The 20,748-nt window shown below is 41.0% G+C and overlaps 1 protein-coding gene and 1 pseudogene across 5 annotated transcripts; one reads left to right on the forward strand and one right to left on the reverse strand.

The window, feature by feature from the left end:
• Positions 1-654: 654 nt before the first annotated feature.
• LOC147941674 (receptor-like protein 15) lies at positions 655-20,278 on the reverse strand. 5 transcript variants are annotated; one of them, XM_087459288.1, is made up of 6 exons: positions 20,022-20,278; positions 19,158-19,532; positions 3,469-3,624; positions 3,265-3,339; positions 3,068-3,142; positions 655-2,987 (listed from the first exon to the last, which is right to left on the reverse strand). In XM_087459288.1, exons 2-6 carry the CDS (start codon positions 19,504-19,506, stop codon positions 844-846), a joined length of 2,799 nt encoding a protein of 932 aa, XP_087315414.1. In that variant the 5' UTR covers positions 19,507-19,532; positions 20,022-20,278; the 3' UTR covers positions 655-843. The 5 variants fall into 5 exon arrangements, 3 of the variants coding, with proteins under 3 accessions (XP_087315414.1, XP_087315415.1, XP_087315413.1); XM_087459289.1 differs by having other exon boundaries at positions 19,158-19,476; positions 20,022-20,273; XM_087459287.1 differs by lacking the exon at positions 20,022-20,278 and having other exon boundaries at positions 19,158-19,656.
• LOC147941675 (uncharacterized) lies at positions 5,386-7,928 on the forward strand (annotated as a pseudogene).
• Positions 20,279-20,748: the final 470 nt, after the last annotated feature.

Genomic DNA, 20,748 nt, shown 5'->3' on the forward strand with positions numbered 1-20,748 from the left:
ATTCTGAAAACGGCATCGTTTTTAATAGCAACATTTCGGAGACGAAGACTACTGATTCGTCGAGCTCCGACGCCGTGCAGTCGAAGGAGATGATCAGGAAAAGAAAGAGCAGAGGGAGATGAAGATAATGGTGAGACGAAGAAACCAATACATGCGGAGAGGGTACACGAGTGCCGCCGTTTAAGCTTAATTTTAGGTGATACTGTTAAAAGCGACGACGTTTTGTATTTTTTCTTTCTTGGCTATTAATTTGTCTCTCTCTTGTTCCAAGTGAACTTTCTTCCCACCGGGTATGTCTTGTTGTCCAACCAATCTTTTGTATTCATGAATCTGAGCCTACACATAGAAATTGGACTGAACCATAATAAGCTGGCTTCCCCTCAATTGAATTGTGAGTTTAATATTATATGTCCAAATACCTCCATGCTTATAAGCGTTTTACACTATTATTTGCTTAACTCAACTTGCTCTGTGGAAAAAAAACTGTGAATCGGTATATGTAAAGATTATCTATAGACAATTATGAGAACTTATGGGAAATTCTCTACGTTTAGTCTCATTTTTGGGCGCTTGTGAGCTCTTCTCTACTTTGAGATAGTTTGTTTCATGCATCTTTTTTGTATTACAGTAGAGAACTAGAGATTATGTATTGAACTAACCAGCAAACAAGCTCCAAGATATGATTACGACATTACACTTTTACAAAGACAGAGTACACGAGAACCAAACGTACGGCATGCTGTAGTTTGTGAAACAAAGTAGGAGGTTTCATAAGAACGACAACATATATATGGACTGGACTATGAAACAAACACATAAGAAGCATCTGGCACCTGCAATAGTTTACCACAACAAATTCCTGACCTTGTGGATGGAAGCATCAACGATGTAAAACCAAACTCTGCTCCAAGGAGAATCAAATGAGAGTGATGCGAGTAACCCAAAAAGTATTGTCACATAGGCTGCAGCAAAACTCCAGTAGAAAGACACCATGTCGGTTGTGGTGGATTCATCAGCAGCTTCCACTCCATTATTTGGTTCTTGAAAGTTATTCCTCTCGCAGCTTGTGTTGGTTGGTTTCCCACAAAGAAGAGGGTTAAACTGCCTTCCCTCTGGAATGACTCCTGATAAGTTGTTGAATGAGACATTGAAGACTTCAAGGCTGCTCAGATCTGTAAGTTGTGGTGGGATCTGGTCTTGTAATCTGTTGAAAGATAGATCAAGGCTTTCCATGTTCTTCAGGCCTGAAAAGCTCTTTGGTATCACACCTGATAATTTGTTGGTAGAAAGATTGAGAGATTTTAGTTCAAGAAGACGTCCAAACTCTACTGGGATCTCACTGCTGAAATCATTTTCTGAGAGATCAATGCCAAACAATAATCCGAGATTGTCTCCCATGTAATTATCATATCTGTGTTTCGTTGCAAATTCAATAGTTGTCTGGGTGCCTCCCTCATAGTAGTCGCTAAATACCTGGTCTAGCATAAGTAGATATTTGACATATATACCGATATTTTCTGTGTAGTCCATTTTCGGATAAGAAAAAGGCAAGGCTTCAGTAGAACGAAGGTCAATACCAGGATAGTCTTCTTCCACACCAAATGATGCATTGCTAAGACATGAAGGTATGGATCCATTTAGTCTGTTGTTAGCAAGATCCAGAAGCTGAATGCCGGCACACAGCTGGCGAGGTATACGGCCTGTCAAATTATTCCCTCGAAGAAGAAGAATTCTTATTGTTTCGGTGTTGACAAACTTGGGAATATTTCCAGACAATTTGTTATTACTCAGATCAAGTATTTTGACATTTGCTAGCAATGTGTTTGGAATAACCCCTGATAAATTATTGTCTTGCAGGAGTAACACTACCTGATGTGTAGTAGAATAGACTTGTGGAGGTAAGTGCCCAGATAAACTGTTTGCAGAGAGGTCCAGTAGTTGAAGGTCGGATATATTGAACAACGAAATAGGTATTTCACCTTCCAACAAGTTGTTTGAAAACGACAGTGCGCTTATGGATGGAAGTTCATCAAACCAACTTGGTATAACCCCTGTGAGATTGTTGTATGAAATATCAAGCAGTTGCAACTGTTTCAAGGTCCGCAAACCTTTTCCAATCTCTCCTGTAAACCGATTGTTATCCAAAGACAACACAATTAGAAAAGTGGAGTTTGTTGATACTGGGAGTGGGAAAATCGGACCACTTAGTTTGTTATGTGATAGCTTCAAATTTGACAAGGAATAACAACCCTTTATAAGACTTCTTGGTAGCTTCCCGTGAAAACTGTTGTGAGATAGATCAAGATGTTTAATACTCTTCATGTTACCTAGGGAATATGGTATATGTCCTTGAAAACCATTATACCCTAGATTCATAAACTGTAAATGAGAAAGTATCCACCCAATGTTATCTGGAATGAGATGATTGAAATGATTGAATGACACATCCAGGAAACGCAATCTGTGAGCAGATTTTGGTAATTCAAAGCTTGTAAAGGAATTATTCTGTAGAAGCAACCTTTCGAGTTTCGTATTGTTCGCCAACAACCAAGAAGGAAAACGTTCAATGATTTTATTGTCTGCAAGATCAACTAGACGCAAATCCTTCTGGTGTAGGAGAAAATGAGGAACCTTCTCTAAGTTGCAAGATCTTAGTACAAGAGCAATCATCTGAGATTTTGGCTTCCAAGGTTTATCTGACTCTACTTGAAGAGAGTTGGATTTTGAAGAAAGTTTGAGCACCGTAAGTTCTGAGAGGTTGGCGAGCCAACCAAGAGAAAATAAGCCATCAAAGCCATTATCAACCAACGACAAGTACTCAAGGGATTTAAGGCTACCGAGAGCAGATGGTAGTTTCCCAGTCAATATGTTTGATGAGAGATCAAGAACTCGAAGCCCAGTCAATCTAGTTATACATAAAGGAAACTGGCCTTCTAGATAATTGTTACTGAGATTGAGCGCTTCCATATTTTTCAATTCGCAAATCCCTAAGGTAATCAATACAAAACTTACATAACTAAACGTGAATTAATCACTAGACTCAATGCAAAAATAAATAATTTGTTACCTTGCAATCCCATAGTTGCGGTCAACTGGTTACCATGTAGATCCAGAGCTTTCAGCTTCCTTAAGGCTGGTAAGTCTGCCACGAAGCCACACAAAGAAAGCATCATTAAATGAACCTAATGATTGTACGTGCGAGTCTATTAAATCAAACCAAATTTTTGCAACCTAGAAAAGAAAGGCAAGTACTTATGGACATACCTCGTACTGGTACAAAGCCGTTAAATCTGTTATCACTTAGGTCCAAGAGTCTCAAGTTTCTCAAATCTTTGAGTTCTGAAACGGAGGTCAACGAATAAAAGAATGATGCAAACTGAACTTATGACATAATAAGAGTTAAAACAATTCAGAAAAAGATACATCATCAACTAATAGGCCATGCTAGATACATATGTTAAAACGCACCTTTAACATAAAAAAGGCCATCCATGTCGTTACTCCGAAGAAACAGAGTTTTAAGTGATGTAGCAGCATTAAGAAAGGGGAAAATGCTGTTATTGAATGCATTTGAAGAGAGATCCAGAATCTCCAGGTTTCTTAATCTTCTTAGGCTTTTATAACCTACAAGATAAAATCATGCTAAGCATATAATGATGACAGATGTTACTCAATGCACGTGGAAGGGTAAGTGAAGGACTTAAGTGAAGATGTATTGGATGGCTGAAGTAGTGTCTGTGTGATTCAAGACGTGATACAGGATTGCTGTTGTTTTATGTGACTGAGAAGTTTCTAAAAGGTTTGAGAAGGCAACATTGAAAGACGGTTTAAGGATGAATTGAAGAGGAAAACTACTATTTCGTTGGTTGATTAAATTGGAGTTTTATAAGGAAAAGGAAAATATCAAAAAGGAAAAAGTCTATTTCTTATGAAATTTGGAAATCTTCTCCTATGCTGATTAGGAAGTCTTGATGGGTATATAAGGAGGTGTTGGGCACGTCCTAGAGAAGTAAGAGAGCTGAGACATAAAGAATAAAATCCTAGAGAGCTTTCTGAGCTGATACACATTGAGAAATCAACTTGAAGTGGCTTGAATCAATAGCATTGTAAATCGCAATCTTGGCTGTAGAATTACAACTTGATAGCTTTTTCTCCGCAGCAGTCCACTTATCTCTTGGCTTAAGACACTCAACTCCTTTATCATCCACGAATTTAGGGGGCTCCCAACCAAGCTCAATCGAATTCCAACAATCTTCATCAAGGTTACTAATAAACGCTTGCATACGAACCTTCCAATATCCGTAATTCGTTGAATCAAGCAACGGTGGTCTTGACATAGACGTGCCTTCTCTGTATGAATTCATCACAACTGATTCAAAGCTCTGCCTCACTTCCTGAACTACCCTCACCCTTGATCTACCCGAAACTAGACTGAATCTCTATCGAGAACCCGCTCTCATACCACTTGTAAATGCGGATGAGGCAATAATAAAGTGCAGAAAGTAAATAACACAAGAGCTTTGTTAAAGAGGTTCGGTTTTTCCTACTCCCCGGGACCACGTCCAGATTTCGATTCCACTAGAACAAGAAAGCAAATACAACCTATTCGCAAACGCGTAAATCAAGCACAACCCTCTTAATTCACCGCTCTGTTCTATAACATGAAATCTTAAGGATAATTCTCTACCCTTAACTAGACTAACACCAAGCCTAGATTCAAACCAAGATAACCTAACCTTGGGCTAAACTCCCCCTGAGCCTTGACTTCAGATCTTCAACTCTCTTGAGCAACCTTCACACACACGTCACACCGACGAACAAATAAGCTTGAACAACACAAGCACCAAACCGCAAAACTAAGTTGCACACAAAAACAGAAAGCTCTCTAGGATTTTATTCTTTATGTCTCATCTCTCTTACTTCTCTAGGACATGCCCAACACCTCCTTATATACCCATCAAGACTTCCTAATCAGCATAGGAGAAGATTTCCAAATTTCATAAGAAATAGACTTTTTCCTTTTTGATATTTTTCTTTTCCTTATAAAACTCCAATTTAATCAACCAACGAAATAGTTGTTTTCCTCTTCAATTCATCCTTAAACCGTCCTTCAATGTTGCCTTCTCAAACCTTCTAGAAACTTCTCAGTCACATAAAACAACAGCAATCCTGTATCACGTCTTGAATCACACAGACACTACTTCAGCCATCCAATACATCTTCATTGGATGTCAAAAAAGAAAAAGTCTATTTCAAGATGAAGCAAGAGCGGGTTCTCGATAGAGATTCAGTCTAGTTTCGGGTAGATCAAGGGTGAGGGTAGTTCAGGAAGTGAGGCAGAGCTTTGAATCAGTTGTGATGAATTCATACAGAGAAGGCACGTCTATGCTAAGACCACCGTTGCTTGATTCAACGAATTACGGATATTGGAAGGTTCGTATGCAAGCGTTTATTAGTAACCTTGATGATGATTGTTGGAATTCGATTGAGCTTGGTTGGGAGCCCCCTAAATTCGTGGATGATAAAGGAGTTGAGTGTCTTAAGCCATGAGATAAGTGGACTGCTGCAGAGAAAAAGCTATCAAGTTGTAATTCTACAGCCAAGACTGCGATTTACAATGTTATTGATTCAAGCCACTTCAAGTTGATTTCTCAATGTGTATCAGCTCAGAAAGCTCGGAAGTCATTGGAGAATATGGTTGAAGGTACTTCAAGTGTTAAGAGAACAAAGCTGGATATGTTGGCTTCACAATTTGAGAATCTAAGGATGGAAGAAAAAGAAACTATGGCTGAGTTCAGTGCTAAGTTATGTGATATTTCTAATGAGGCTTTTGCTCTTGGAAAGCAGTACAAAGAAAAAAAACTTGTGAAGAAGTTGAAGCGATCGGTGCCTGCAAAATTTGAGTCAAAAATTTCTGCAGTTGAAGAAGCTCATAATTTAGATGAGATGACTTTTGATGAGTTTGTTGGGATTCTTAAAGCTTTTGAATTAAGCAAAGCATATGAATCTGAAGGAGTAAAGAAGAAAGATGATGTTGTTAATGAAGCAATAAAGAAGGAAGTTGACATTGGAGTAGCTCTTAAGGTATCATCTTGTTAAGATTCAATGGCTATGTTATCAAGACAATTTGCTAAATTTCTGAAGCGTAAGGGTGAAGAGAAGAAAAGTAGAATGGGTGAAGAGAAGAAGACTTCATCAAAGAATGTTCAATGTTTCGAATGCAAAGGATATGGTCATGTACGGTCTGATTGTGCCAATCTACAAAAGCATAAGAAGAAGGCTATGAATGTTGTTACTAGTGATTCTGAAACTGATTCAGATGAAGAAGAAGAAGAACTGAAGAATTTTGTGGCGTTTACAACTTTTGAAGATAGTTTTGAATTAGTGTCTGCATCAGTGTATGCAACTGCTTCTGAACCTGCAGCAAAACCTGCAAGTGCATCTAAACATGAATCTGAGAGTGATAGTGATTCAGAGGATATGAGCTATGAAGAACTTGGTAAGAGTTATGAGAAGTTATATGCATATTGGCTTAAGATAGTTGATGATAATGCAGTTTTGATTAAGGAGAAGCTCGAGTTAGAGGCTAAAATCGTTGAAGCTGAGAAACATGCAACAGAGAAGGGAGAAGAAGCATTACAAGCTAAAGTGAAACTTGAAGAAACTCAAAGGAATTTGAGGATGCTTAATAATGGTACAGAGAAGTTGGATCATATTCTGAATATTGGCAAGACAAATAAGTGTGGCCTTGGATATGAAGGAAAAGTTTCAAAATCGGAACGGGTGTTTGTTTCAAGTGGAAAAATCACGTCGGCTTCAAAGCGTACTTCAGAGACTGCTACAGAGGATGCTTCAGAGACGGTATTTGTGAAAGAACGTGGTACAAAAATTTCTGAATTGTAGAGTGCACCTAGAAAAGTGTTTCGACCTGTTTGTCATCATTGTAGTGTTGTTGGGCATATTATGCCAAGATGTTTCAGATTGTTGAGAGAGAGGAGCCGCATGGAGAATGCTTTTGATGTAAGGTTGTGTGGTCCTACATGTTATCATTGTGGAGTTCAAGGACATATTAAGAGGAATTGTTTCATATTCATTCGAGAGTTTAATCATGGAGGTCTAAGGCGCAACAAGATTTGGGTTAGAAAAGATGAGTTCTATGGAGGTGGTGTACTAGGCTTTCAACCGCGTATTGCAAAGTGGGGAGAATTTTCCAGTTAGTTTTGACCATGTTGTGACTCATTCAGGGGGAGAATGAAGATGTGTTTGGTATGATGTTGTTTAGGAGTTTGGACTGATGAGTTCACAAGCATAGTCAAAAAGGGGGAGAATAAAGATGCATTGGATGGCGGAAGTAGTTTCTGTGTGATTCAAGACGTGATACAGGATTGCTGTTGTTTTATGTGTGTGAGAAGTTTCTAGAAGAGTTGAGAAGGCAATATTGAAGGATGGTTTAAGGATGGATTGAAGAGGAAAACTACTATTTCTTTCGTTGATTAAATTGGAGTTTTACAAGGAAAAGGAAAATAGCAAAAAGGAAAAAGTCTTTTTCTTATAAGATTTGGAAATCTTTTCCTATTGTGATTAGGAAGTCTTGATGGGTATATAAGGAGGTGTTGGGCACGTCCTAGAGAAGCAAGAGAGCTGAGAGATAAAGATAATAATCCTAGGGAGCTCGATAGAGATTCAGTCTTGAATCCCAACAAACTCATCAAAAGCCATGTCATCTAAATTATGAGCTTCTTCAACTGCAGAATTTTGTGGCGTTTACAACTTTTGAAGATAGTTCTGAATCAGTGTCTGCAACTACTTCTGAATCTGCAGCAAAACCTGCAACTGCAACTGAAGATGAATCTGATAGTGATAGTGATGCAGAGGATATGAGTTATGAGGAACTTGGAAAGAGTTATGAGAAGTTGTATGCACATTGACTTAAGGTAGTTGAGGATAAATCAGTTTTGATTAAGGAGAAGCTCAAGTTAGAGGCTAAAACCGTTGAAGCAGAGAAACATGCAACAGAGAAGGAAGAAGAAGCATTACAAGCTAAAGTGCAGCTTGAAGAAACTCAAAAGAATTTGAGGATGCTCAATAATGGTACAGAGAAGTTGGATCAAATTGTGAGTATTGGCAAGACTGATAAGTGTGGCCTTGGATATGAAGGAAAAGTTTTAAAACCGGATTTGGTGTTTGTTTCAAGTGGAAAAATCATGTCTGCATCAGGAACTGAAAATGTAACAGAGACTACTTCAAAGATTGCTTCAGAGAATGTTTTTGTGAAAGAGCAGAATGCACCTAGAAACGTTTTTCGACCTGTTTGTCATCATTGTGGTGTTGTTGGGCATATTAGGCCAAGATGTTTCAGATTGTTGAGAGAGAGGAGCCGAATGGAGAATGCTTATGATTTGAGGTTTCAAGGTCCTACATGTTATCATTGTGGAGTTCAAGGACATATTAAGAGGAATTGTTTCAGATTCATTCAAGGAGTCAATCATGGAGGTCTAAGGCGCAACAAGATTTGGGTTAGAAAAGATGAGTTCTATGGAGGTGGTGTACTAGGCTATCAACCGCGTATTGCAAAGCGGGGAGAATTTTCCAGTTAGTTTTGACCATGTTGTGACTCATTCAGGGGGAGAATGAAGATGTGTTTGGTGATGGTGTTTAAGTGTTTGAACTGATGAGTTCACAAGCATAGTCAAAAAGGGGGAGAATGAAGATGTATTGGATGGCTGAAGTAGTGTCTGTGTGATTCAAGATGTGATACAAGATTGATGTTGTTTTATGTGACTGAGAAGTTTCTAGAAGGTTTGAGAAGGCAACATTGAAGGACGGTTTAAGGATGAATTGAAGAGGAAAAATACTATTTCGTTGGTTGATTAAATTGAAGTTTTATAAGGAAAAAGAAAATATCAAAAAGGAAAAAGTCTATTTCTTATGAAATTTGAAAATCTTCTCCTATGCTGATTAGGAAGTCTTGATGGGTATATAAGGAGGTGTTGGGCACGTCCTAGAGAAGTAAGAGAGCTGAGACATAAAGAATAAAATCCTAGAGAGCTTTCTGTTTTTGTGTGCAACTTAGTTTTGCGGTTTGGTGCTTGTGTTTTTCAAGCTTATTTTTTCGTCGGTGTGACGTGTGTGTGAAGGTTGCTCAAGAGAGTTGAAGATCTGAAGTCAAGGCTCAGGGGGAGTTTAGCCCAAGGTTAGGTTATCTTGGTTTGAATCTAGGCTTGGTGTTAGTCTAGGTAAGGGTAGAGAATTATCCTTAAGATTTCATGTTATAGAACGGAGCGGTGAATTAAGAGGGTTATGCTTGATTTACGCATTTGCGAATAGGTTTTATTTGCTTTCTTGTTCTAGTGGAATCGAAATCTGGACGTGGTCCCGGGGAGTAGGAAAAATCGAACCTCTTTAACAAAGCTCTTGTGTTATTTACTTTCTGCACTTTATTATTGCCTCATCCGCATTTACATTAAGGACCGCGTAATGTGATTACAACATGCAACTTAGGACAAAAACTGACGACAAAACATCAGCAAGTTACTGTAGAAGCAAATAATTAACTTTCATGAATTAGAGACAATAAACTAAGATTGTTCCATCTAAATCATTTACAGAAGCAGAGCCCTAACGCAGGAAAAAAAAGAAAAGAAAAGAAGAAGCTATAATTAACCACTAAAGAAACTCTGGTATACCTTCCACATCATCAAACAACCCATTGAACCTGGATCCGGATAAGTCCAGACTTCGAATATCTTCAAAGGGATGCAACAAAGAAAGATTTAGGAGATAACTCTTTCCGTTGAACATCCAATCAATGGAAAGCCCGATAACCCGTCCGCTTGTATGATTGCACGTGAAACCTTCCCAATGACAGCAACCGCTCGTTGTGTCGTTAACCCAAATAGTGAGAACAGAGTGGGATCTATTACGGATAATTACGTCAACTTAGCGATAGCTTGTGGGCTTTTGTACGTAGGGCTTTTAATATATTGTTTACGTCAATGACGGTTTATGTAAACCCTAGATAAACATGTATATATAGGGTTGTTACCCAAATCAATAAAGATAAGTCAGTTTGATATCTAATTCGACATGGTATGAGAGCAAAATTTCTCTTAAAAACAAAATTTTTTCTTTGTATCGATAGTTTCGATTTTTCTTTCTTGCGTGTCAAGAAAACAATGTCTACCAACGGAGAACAGTTGTCTGGTTCGTCCGGAGCTCTTGTCTCAGCGTCGCCTTCCACGACGGTGTCACCATACATCCTGTCCAGCTCCGATAACCCAGGCACCGTGATCTCCTCTGTTCTGTTGAATGGAGAAAATTACAGTGAATGGTCTGAAGAGATGTTGAATGCTCTTCAAGCAAAACGGAAAACTGGTTTCATCGATGGGTCCATCAAGAAACCTGAAAGTGATAATCCTGATTTTGAGAATTGGAAGACAGTGAATTCGATGATTGTAGGTTGGATTCGAGCCTCGATTCAGCCCAAGGTGAAATCCATTGTTACTTTCATCTCTGATGCTCATCTCTTGTGGGAAGAACTGCGACAGCGGTTTTCTGTAAGTAACAACATCCGGGTTCATAAGATCAAAGCTCAGCTTGCCTCATGTCGACAGGAAGGACAAGCGGTGATCGACTATTACTGCAAATTGTGTACCCTCTGGGACAAGCTGAAGAATTATCAAGCCAGTGCAGTTTGTCCTCACAGTTCGATTATGACTGCACTAGTCAAAGAACGAGATGATGAGAAGTTTCATCAATTTGTCATGGGCCTCGACGATTCATGTTTTGGTGGGATTTGTGCAAGTCTGGTTAATATGGATCCCTTTCCATCTCTCGGTGTTGCCTACTCCAAAGTCATCCGCGAAGAACAGCGTCTTGCTTCTTCCCGACATCAAGAACAGAGGCAAGAGGCTGTAGGTTTTGTCACACGTCGCGAGTTGGTTTCTTCATCTTTACCCGCTGAAAATCAACCTGTGAATCGTATGGAATCCTCTATTATCAAGTATCGTCCCGTGTTATGTTCCCACTATGGTCGGTCAGGACATGAAAAGAAGGATTGTTGGTCTATTGTTGGTTTTCCTGACTGGTGGACCGATCGTAATGGTGCTGGTCGTGGCTCCGGTGGTCGTGGTCGTGGCTCCGGTGGTCATGGTCGTGGCTCCGGTGGTCGTGGTAACGGACGTGGCAGAGGCCAAATAACTACGGCACATGCGACAAGTTCTAATCCTTCTTCCAATCCTTCCATTTTTCCATAATTCACACCAGAGCAGCTCTAAGCTCTTTCTCAACTACTCCAAGAGAGAACCTCTACTAAACCTTCTGACAAGTTATCTAGTAAGCCAAAGTTTGGCGATGTTATCCTTGATACAGGGGCTTCCCATCATATGACTGGGAATCTTACACTCTTGATTAAAGTTGTTTCAATTTCACCTTGTTCGGTGGGTTTTGCGGATGGTAGCAAGACAATGGCTTTGAGTATGGGCGATTTTCCTCTTTTGGAGAAAATTTTCTTAACCAATGTTCTCTATGTCCCAACTTTGAACTGCACTTTGATATCTGTCTCAAAAATTGTGAAGCAAACTAAGTGTATGGCCACTTTTACTGATACAATTTGTGTTTTACAGGACCGTTTTACGAGGACTTTGATTGGAAGAGGTGAAGAGCGTGATGGGGTCTATTATCTAATGGATGTTGCAACCGCAAAGATTCACACAGTTAGTGTCTCTTCTGATCAGGCTTTGTGGCATCAACGGTTGGGTCATCCTAGTTACTCGGTGCTTTCGGTTTTGCCTATGGTTTCTGTTTCTTCAAATAGCTCTTTGTCTTGTGACGTCTGTTTTAGAGCTAAGCAAACTAGAGAAGTTTTTCCTGATAGTATCAATAAAGCTTCCGATTGTTTTTCTTTAATACATTGTGATGTGTGGGGACCGTATCGTGTTCCTTCTTCTTGCGGTGCAATTTATTTCTTGACTATTGTCGATGATTTCTCAAGATCAGTCTGGACGTATCTCCTATTTGAGAAATCAGAAGTGCATACTGTTCTAACTAATTTTCTTGCGTACACTGAAAAACAATTTGGCAAGACCGTCAAAACAGTTTGTAGTGATAATGGGACAGAGTTTATGTGTCTTTCCTCCTCTTTTTGGCAACAAGGCATTGTTTACCAAACCTCTTGTGTTGGTACTCCGCAGCAGAATGCACGCGTCGAAAGGAAACATAGACACATCCTTAATGTTGCCCGTGCAGTGTTATTCCAAGCAAGTCTCCCAATAAAATTTTGGGGAGAGGTTGTCTTAACCGCTGCGTACTTAATAAATCGCACTCCGACGACTCTTCATAACAATCATTCCCCATACGAAGTTCTTCATGGCGTTAAACCCGCTTATGATCAGCTGCGTGTTTTTGGTTCGGCTTGCTATACACATCGGTTGTCTCATGACAAAGATAAATTTGGGGCTCGAAGTCGTCTTTGCGTATTTGTTGGTTATCCTTTTGCCCAAAAAGGTTGGAAAGTATTTGATATGGAACAAAACAAGTTTCTCATTTCCCGTGATGTGATTTTTCGCGAGGATGTTTTTCCATTCGCGGCAGAGGTGTCCTCTTCCCCAGAACCGTGTGTTCCTCTTATGACAGATTCCGATTGGTGTATTCCTATGACTGTTCCTGAAAGGGGGAGTCCTCTGCCTAAGGTACCGGATCCAGTTGCACGTACTGATCCCGCTGTCTCCTCTGTTTTGCCTAGTGAGTCGGTTGCTCCTTCGCCACACAATCTAGTTGTACCACCTGTCGTACCTCCTTTGACACCAGCAATTTTGGTTCTGTCTCCTACGGTTCCGGAGTCGTCTCCTCCGAGCTCTTCTATTGTTCCTCTGTTGTTGGTTCCGGTTACTGCACCATTGTCTGTTGAAGTTCAACAACCTCCTCGACCTGGCAAGCGTCAAGTTCGACAGTTTGTTCGACTCAAGGATTATGTGTTGTATAACACCACCACTGATCTCGAGACCCATCACGCTCTCTCATCCTTTGTCTCTCCATCCTCGTCTTTGGTCCAAGGTAACCTTTGTATCTTTTAATGGAAAACATCTCCGATGCTTCCTTTTCTGCAGGACACCGTGCCTATCTGGCTGTGATAATCAATACAACTGAACCCAAAAACTTCAAAGAGGCGGTACGTATTAAGGTCTGGAATGATGCAATGACTACCGAGGTGGATGCTCATGAGTTTAAGAAAACGTGGGACGTTATGGACCTCCCACCTGGTAAGGTTGCGATAGATTCTCAATGGGTGTACAAGACTAAGTATCGGGTTGATGGTTCTCTTGAACGTTACAAAGCCCGTCTCGTTGTCTGCGGTAATAAACAGGTTGAAGGAGAAGACTATCATGAAACCTTTGCTCCCGTTGCAAGATGACCACTGTGCGAACCCTACTCCGGCTTGTTGCTGCAAATAATTGGGAAGTGTTTCAGATGGATGTTAATAACGCCTTTCTTCATGGTGATCTTGAAGAGGAGGTTTATATGAAACTGCCACCGGGTTTTCGACATTCTCATCCTGGCAAGGTTTGTCGTCTAAAGAAGTCTTTGTATGGGCTGAAACAAGCTCCTCGGTGTTGGTTCAAAAAGCTTTCGGATGCATTGTTTTGTTTTGGTTTCACACAAGCATATGATGATTACTCTCTCTTCTTATATACTCGTGCGAATATTGACTTACGAGTGTTGATATATGTTGATGATCTTGTGATTTGTTTCAATGATAGCTATATGGTGCAAAAGTTTAAAGACTACTTAGGGAAATGTTTCTCTATGAAGGACTTGGGCAAGTTGAAATATTTTCTTGGTATAGAGGTGTCTCGCGGATCAGAAGGGATTTTCTTGTCCCAACGCAAGTATATGTTAGATCTTGTTTCTGATACAGGCGATCTTGCTTCCCGTCCTGCTGTAACTCCGCTCGAACAGAATCATCATTTGGCCGATGATGATGGTCCGTTATTGACTAACCCAACTCCGTATCGTCGTTTGGTTGGTCGTCTGCTGTATCTGCTCCATACCCGTCCTGAGTTAAGTTACTCCATCCATGTGTTGTCTCAGTTCCTGCACCATCCACGTGAGGCTCATTGGGCTGCTGCTTTACGTGTCGTACCATTTTTACAGGGTTCACCGGATCAAGGGATCCTGCTTAAGGCCGACTCTGATCTCTCTCTCACAGTTTATTGCGACTCGGATTGGTCTTCTTGTCCCATTACTCGGCGTTCTATTAGTTCGTTTGTTGTGCTTCTTGGTGGTTCTCCCATTGCGTGGAAAACCAAGAAACAGAAGACAGTTTCTCACTCTTCCGCTGAAGCCGAATATCGCGCAATGTCAGTTGCTCTTTGCGAAATAAAGTGGCTTCGTAAGTTGTTAACAGAGTTAGGTATCAAACAGTCTCAGCCTGCTCGATTGTTTTGTGACAATAAGGCTGCTCTTCATATTGCTTCTAATCCTGTATTTCATGAACGCACCAAGCATATTGAGAATGATTGCCATGCGGTTCGAGATGCGGTGCGTGATGGTATTATTGTCACGCAACATGTGGCGTCTAGTGAGCAGCTTGCTGACATTTTAACAAAGGCTCTTGGTCGTCCACAGTTTCTCTATATCATGTCCAGGTTGGGTGTTCGAGTACCTCCCGCTCCAACCTGAGGGGGAGTATTACGGATAATTACGTCTACTTAGCGATAGCTTGTGGGCTTTTGTACCTAGGGCTTTTAATATATTGTTTACCTCAATGACGGTTTATATAAACCCTAGATAAACATGTATATATAGGGTTGTTACCTAAATCAATAAAGATAAGTCAATTTGATATCTAATTCTACAGGATCCATTAATTGGGATGAAGTATTTCTTGAGCTCCAACAAAGCATTCCTTTCTTTATGAATACAGCTTTTGTATCCATGTAGTTGTCCCAACAACAATAACATCACCCATATCAAGTGTTGTCCCACGATAAGCTTCCCCTCCATTGCAGATAAGATAAAAAGCAAATGAAATGAACTCGACAAAACAAGGTTGGGGTTTAGATGTTCAATGCAAATACTTCCAAGGTTATAAGAATTCAACAAGAAATGAGATCTAAATTTTATAACAAATGGAAATCTCTGTTGATGAAAACTGAAAACACTTAAAGTCATGTGACATGCCTAAACAGAGTGATCACTATCGTTTACTTTGTCTCGTATGATATAAAACTGAGTCAAGGTCTTCGTAGAAAACTGTCACAATCTATGTGAGGTGTAAAGTCCCATATACCACCTAATAAGTCAAATCAAGTTAATGAAGGTCTTGATTTGTAGTAACCAGTAACCATAACAATTAAGTTATGGAAATTAAGAATTGCTAGAAAATACTTAAGACTTTTTTGCTAGGCTTAACACCACGAAATTATACATTGAATGAATTTATAACCTTTGAATTCTGATGAACAACTTTTAACTTGAGGAAAAGTCTTAACTAGGCCTGGGCAAATAAACCGAACCCGAGGAACCGAACCGAACCCGACCAAAAATACTCGAACCGACTCGAACCGATTCTGTCAAAATAACCGATCGGTTTTCATTCAGAAATACCCACAGGTATCGGCGAGATGAGCAGAGGTAAAGAGCTCGGCGTGAGCTCGGCGGTGAGCTCGGAAGTGAGCTTGGCGGTGAGCTCGGCGAGATGAGCTCGGCGGTGAGCTCGGCGAGATGAGCTCGGCGGTGAGCTCGGAGGTGAACTCGGCGGTGAGCTTGGTGGTGAGCTCGGCGAGATGAGCTCAGCGTGAGAGCGTCGAGCGTGAGCATCGAGCGTGAGCGTCGATCGTGAGAGCGTCGAGCGTGAGAGTGTCGACCGTGAGAGCGTCGAGCGTGAGAGCGTCAATCGTGAGAGCGTCGATCGTGAGAGCGTCAATCGAGCAAGCTGTGGTTGTTTGGGGTCTACAAGAACTTGCAAGCCGGAGCTTGGCTTATTAGTTCAGGTGCCCTCTAGCTAGTGCGAGACTTGCTCGACCTTTTGCTTGGTATCGAGATGTATTTTATGGAGCGAGACGTCTCTCGGCTTATCCTGTTACGTGTTTCGAATACCTAGTTTTAGGTTGGTAGTTGAGATGAGCTCGTCGTACCTTTTAGGTGCGGCCCTGGTGTCCGGCTTACCATGTGGGTGCCCCGAAGTCGGCAAGAGTGTGCAAGTAAGAACTTGGCTTATTCAAACTTGACCGCCTGCTAGCTGAATGCGAGACTGGACTCGGCTTTTTTTTTGTGCGGATTATTTCACCGCTGCATCCATGTTTTGTTATAGCTGTGTCTTGTAAAAGGCTACCTACGTACCTTGAAAAGAGATCAAGCCATTCGTAGTTCATTTGCGAAGGAAGAGCTCGGTATGACGAGCGTTCTTTTTTTTTTTTTTTTTTTTTTTTGGCTTAAAGCGCTTTGTTATTCTTCGATTTGGATGAGTTCCACGACCGGTTATCTTGATGGATGGTTTGACCTTGCATCTTTCTCTTTTTCTATCTCGATGTACTTGTTAGCGCGGTGCATTGCGTCGTCGAGAGTCAGAGGCTTGTATATGATAATATCGTCCCTGAAGCGAGACCCATATGCGAGAGCATTTCAGAGAGCGGAGATCACAGTATCGTCTACAATGACGAGCTTTGAAACAACCTTCTTGAATCGTTCCATAAACTCTCTGAGCGATTCGTCGTCCTCTTGGTACATCGTCCAGAGATCGGCGTTAGATGCCCCTTTTATCATAAAGGTCGAGTGGTATTGCAGAAAAGCAGCGGTGAGCTCGTAGTAGCTATCTATTGAATTGGCTTCAAGACGAGAAAACCAACTTAGTGCGTCAAGGGCTAAGTTTTCCACAAATATCTGACAGGATCCGACATCGTATTCTTCAGGACTAAAGTGTGCTCGGTTGATTGCAACACTCATCGATGTTAAGAAAGGTTTTGGGTCGGTTAGCCCGTTGTATGGGATGACCTTGAACTTGTTTATGTAACAAACGCGAACTCTAGAGATTCTTGTTGTGAAGGGTGAGCGTTGAGCCTCTTCGAGCACCTTCTCAAAGTTGGGGGCAACGCTTGTTACTCTATGTATCTTAGCTGAGATGTCCTTTACGATCGCTTCGAGTCGCTGGATTTTTAAATCCTTGAAATCTTTCAGGTCGTCTCGCGGATGATTGTTCGACAGTATTGGAGTCGGCTGGCTCCTACTACGCTTGCTACGACGGTGTGTCTGGTCTTGATCGGCGGGCGCCCCGTCCCTGGTGTGGTCATCTAAGGATCCTTCGATGATGGACGTTGGTCGGCATCTGTGACTCTCTGAGCGTTCCTCGACTGGCGGTGACAGGGGTGGTAGTGTATCCAGGTCGGTAGGGTAGCTTGTGTGTCGACGATCATGCCTTCTTTGCTGGAGTCTGTTAATTTGGTCATGCAATGCTTCTTGTGTTGCAACGAGTGCGTCAAGCTGCTCAGCTGTTCGTGTGTCCCGATTATTGAGACGATCGAGAATGACCTGCATCATATCATCGAGTCTGTTTCTTTGCACAGGTATGGGGAGGGTGGCATTGGGGAGAGTGGTAGCGTTGGTGAGAGCGGCACTGAGGAGAGCGGCAGCGTGTGTGACTAGCTGGTCTTCGGCAGGACCGGCTTCGGCGTGTGCAGGTACAAGAGGTTTGGAGGGCGCGTCGGGCGCTGGTGGAGAGATTGTGCTCGGCAGTGAGGCTTCGGTTTGGCTCGGCAGGGAGCTTTCGGTTGGGCTCGACAGGGAGTTCGGCAGGGAGCTCGGCGGGGGAACAGTTCGTGTTCTCGTTCGCCCCCATCGCTGCTCCGTTGGCTGCTTCATTGCTTCGTTGAGGTTTTCGCTGGGGTTCATCATGAGTCTTGAAACTTCGAGGAAGTGAGGACCGGCGGTCTTGATTCGTCAAAAGAAGCGCTTTACTCTTGCCCCACGGTGGGCGCCAATTGTTTGTACTGGGGATCGCACAACTTAAACAAATAAAGATTTTGTGGGAAAGAGTAAGCAAATTCTTTTATTAATCGGGGAAAACGTGAGATCGTCACTTAAAACAAGTCGGGATCGAGCTCGTTAGTTCACAGGCGAACTAGCAAGCTAAAAGTGACGAACTGAAAATAGGAATGAATTATACGAAAGACAATAACAGTTTTCGATGCAAAGTATTGCCCTGTAGGTCTTCTCCGGGGGTCAGGATCCTGATCCCAATAAATGCTTTCTCCTTTTATAGGGGACTGTTGACCTAAAGCTATCTAGGGTTTTCATCATGAATTCACGAGATTGTCCTTTGCGGGAATTAGTAGACTTGCCTCCAATCTGGCTGGACCGAAATCAAAATTAACTTGTCTTGTTGGGCCGAGTGGCATATTGGGCGCAGCCCATATCCAACAAAGAGTATTTCCTACGTAGCTGTTCTCGTTGAAGGTGTTGAATTGCCCTCCTTGAGGAATGATGCCTGATAAATTGTTGTAAGAGACGTTGAAGACAACAATAGAAGTGAGGCTGGTTAGTTGGTGTGGAATGCTTCCCTGTAACATGTTATAAGAAAATCAAGGCTCTCAATGTCCTTCAGTTTGGAGAAGCTAGCCGGTATAGGACTCGACAAGAAATTGCGAGATAGGTTCAGGGCTCTTAGTTTCGAGAGATCTCCAAGCTCTGCTGGAATAACACCAGTTAATTTGTTACTTGACAGATCCATCCCAAACATATACACGAGTGTTCCATCACTGAACTCAGCTGGTCCAATATAAGATTCATACCTTTGCTTAGTTGCAAATTTGATTTCAATATCCTGATAGGTAACGTAGTATAACTCAAAACCTTCAACCACAAATGTGGATTTATAAAATTCTAAGACCAGATCGTCTATAGTTCCGCCCAAGTAGTCAGTCATTTGCCCTCCTCCAAGTCCAAATGATAAATTATTGAGGCATGTAGGTATGAAGCCATTGAGCTTGTTATCTGAAAGATCTAGAAGTCTGATGCTGCTCAAATTACACAGCTGCTTTGGAATATATCCAGTTAAATTGTTACCTCTCAACAAAAGAATATATCCAGAAGATTTGTAATATCAAAGTGGCAATGCAAAGCAAAATGTTAAAACTAATCCACTAGGGAAAGACTAGTAATACCTTCCACATCATCAAACAAGCCACTGAATCCGTACCCAGTTAAGTTCAGAATTCGGACCTCTTCAAACTGATGCAACAAAGAAAGGTTTAGGAGAGGACTTTCTTTGAGGTACAGCCCACCAAAGGATATACTGATCACCCGTCCGCTTGTACGATTGCACTTAATTTCCTCCCACCGACAACAATCGCTCTTTGTGTCATTAGTCCAAGTAGGGAGAACATATTCAGATCCATCCTCTTCACTAATTGAGACCAGGTATGTCTTGAGCTCCAACAAAGCTTTCCTTTCATTCTCAATACAGCTTTTGTATCCATGTAGCTGCCTCAACAGTAACATTACCCATATCATCAAGTGTATTCCCAAGATAAGCTCCCCTTTCATTTGTAAAATAAGATTAAAAAAAAAAAGAAAGATAAAAAACCAATTGAAAGAAACAATTACAAAAGATGTGTGTGGTTACCATTGTTTATTTCTTCGACCAAGCTTTATATCATGGTTAACCAAATAGTGGAAGTGAAGTGGGAAAACGTTTTCTTCTCACCAATCATTAAAGCAAAGAAAGACAAAATACGAGTAAAAATTTTCAACTCGTTTATGGATATTTCTTCTGACTATCACTTTCTACTTTGCACTATCTTTTTGACAAACTACACTGTCTTTGGCTATCTAACTCTCTAGTTTCTTCTTTTAATTGCATACCAACAAATTACAATCCATATGAAATTGATGTTTTAGAAAAGCTAATAGAAAAGTTAGTAAGGAAAATAAGAAAATGAAAATGTTCCCCAAGAGAATTTTATACTAAGAATGCCAAGAAATTATAGTTCAGTGAAACTTGTAAGTTCTAAATTAGTGCTGCTAACCTTAGGATTACAACTTACGCCGGGGGTGGTCACGAAGTTGATGATGTGGCTCTCTCTGATTGGTTATGCCTCCCAAAAAAAAAAAGGGGTTAATTCTACCAAAACTAAAAAAAAAGGCATCGCAACATTTCGGAGACGAAGACGGAAGGCTACTAATTCATCGAGCTCCGACGCCGTGCAGACGAAGGAGATGAGGAAAAGAAAGAGCGGAGGGAGATGAAAGATAATAGTGAGACGAAGAAACCAATCCATGCGGAGAGGAAGCTGTTAAGTGGAGAAATCGGATAAATCAATATTTCCTACTTTAGGTGATATTGTTAAGCGACGACGTTTTTGTAATCATTGTTATTTGTCTCTCTCTCTTCTAATTTCAATTTTCAAGTGAGGGATAGATTTTTTTACCTTTCTTCCCACCAGGTATTGTCTAGTTCTCCAACCAATCTTTTGAATCCATGAATCTGATCCAACTCATAGAATTGGATTGAGCCATGATAAGCTGCTTCCTCTCAATTGGATTGAGCCATTGGAATTAAGAAATTGGATTGTGGGTTTAATTATGTCCAAACTGTTGGAAGTCTCATTTCTCAGCCGCTCAACTCTTGTTTACTTCTTACTTCCTTAGTCATTTGTTCCTTGTTAAGCAAAGGATCAATTTCCAAATTCCAACACAAAACACCTCCATGCTTTTATGTATTAAGACTGTTGTTTGACAAAAATAGCTGAAAAG

Source organism: Camelina sativa, chromosome 7 (assembly GCF_030686135.1).
Source record: "Camelina sativa cultivar CO46 ecotype springtype chromosome 7, ASM3068613v1".
NCBI classification, from domain to species: domain Eukaryota; kingdom Viridiplantae; phylum Streptophyta; class Magnoliopsida; order Brassicales; family Brassicaceae; genus Camelina; species Camelina sativa.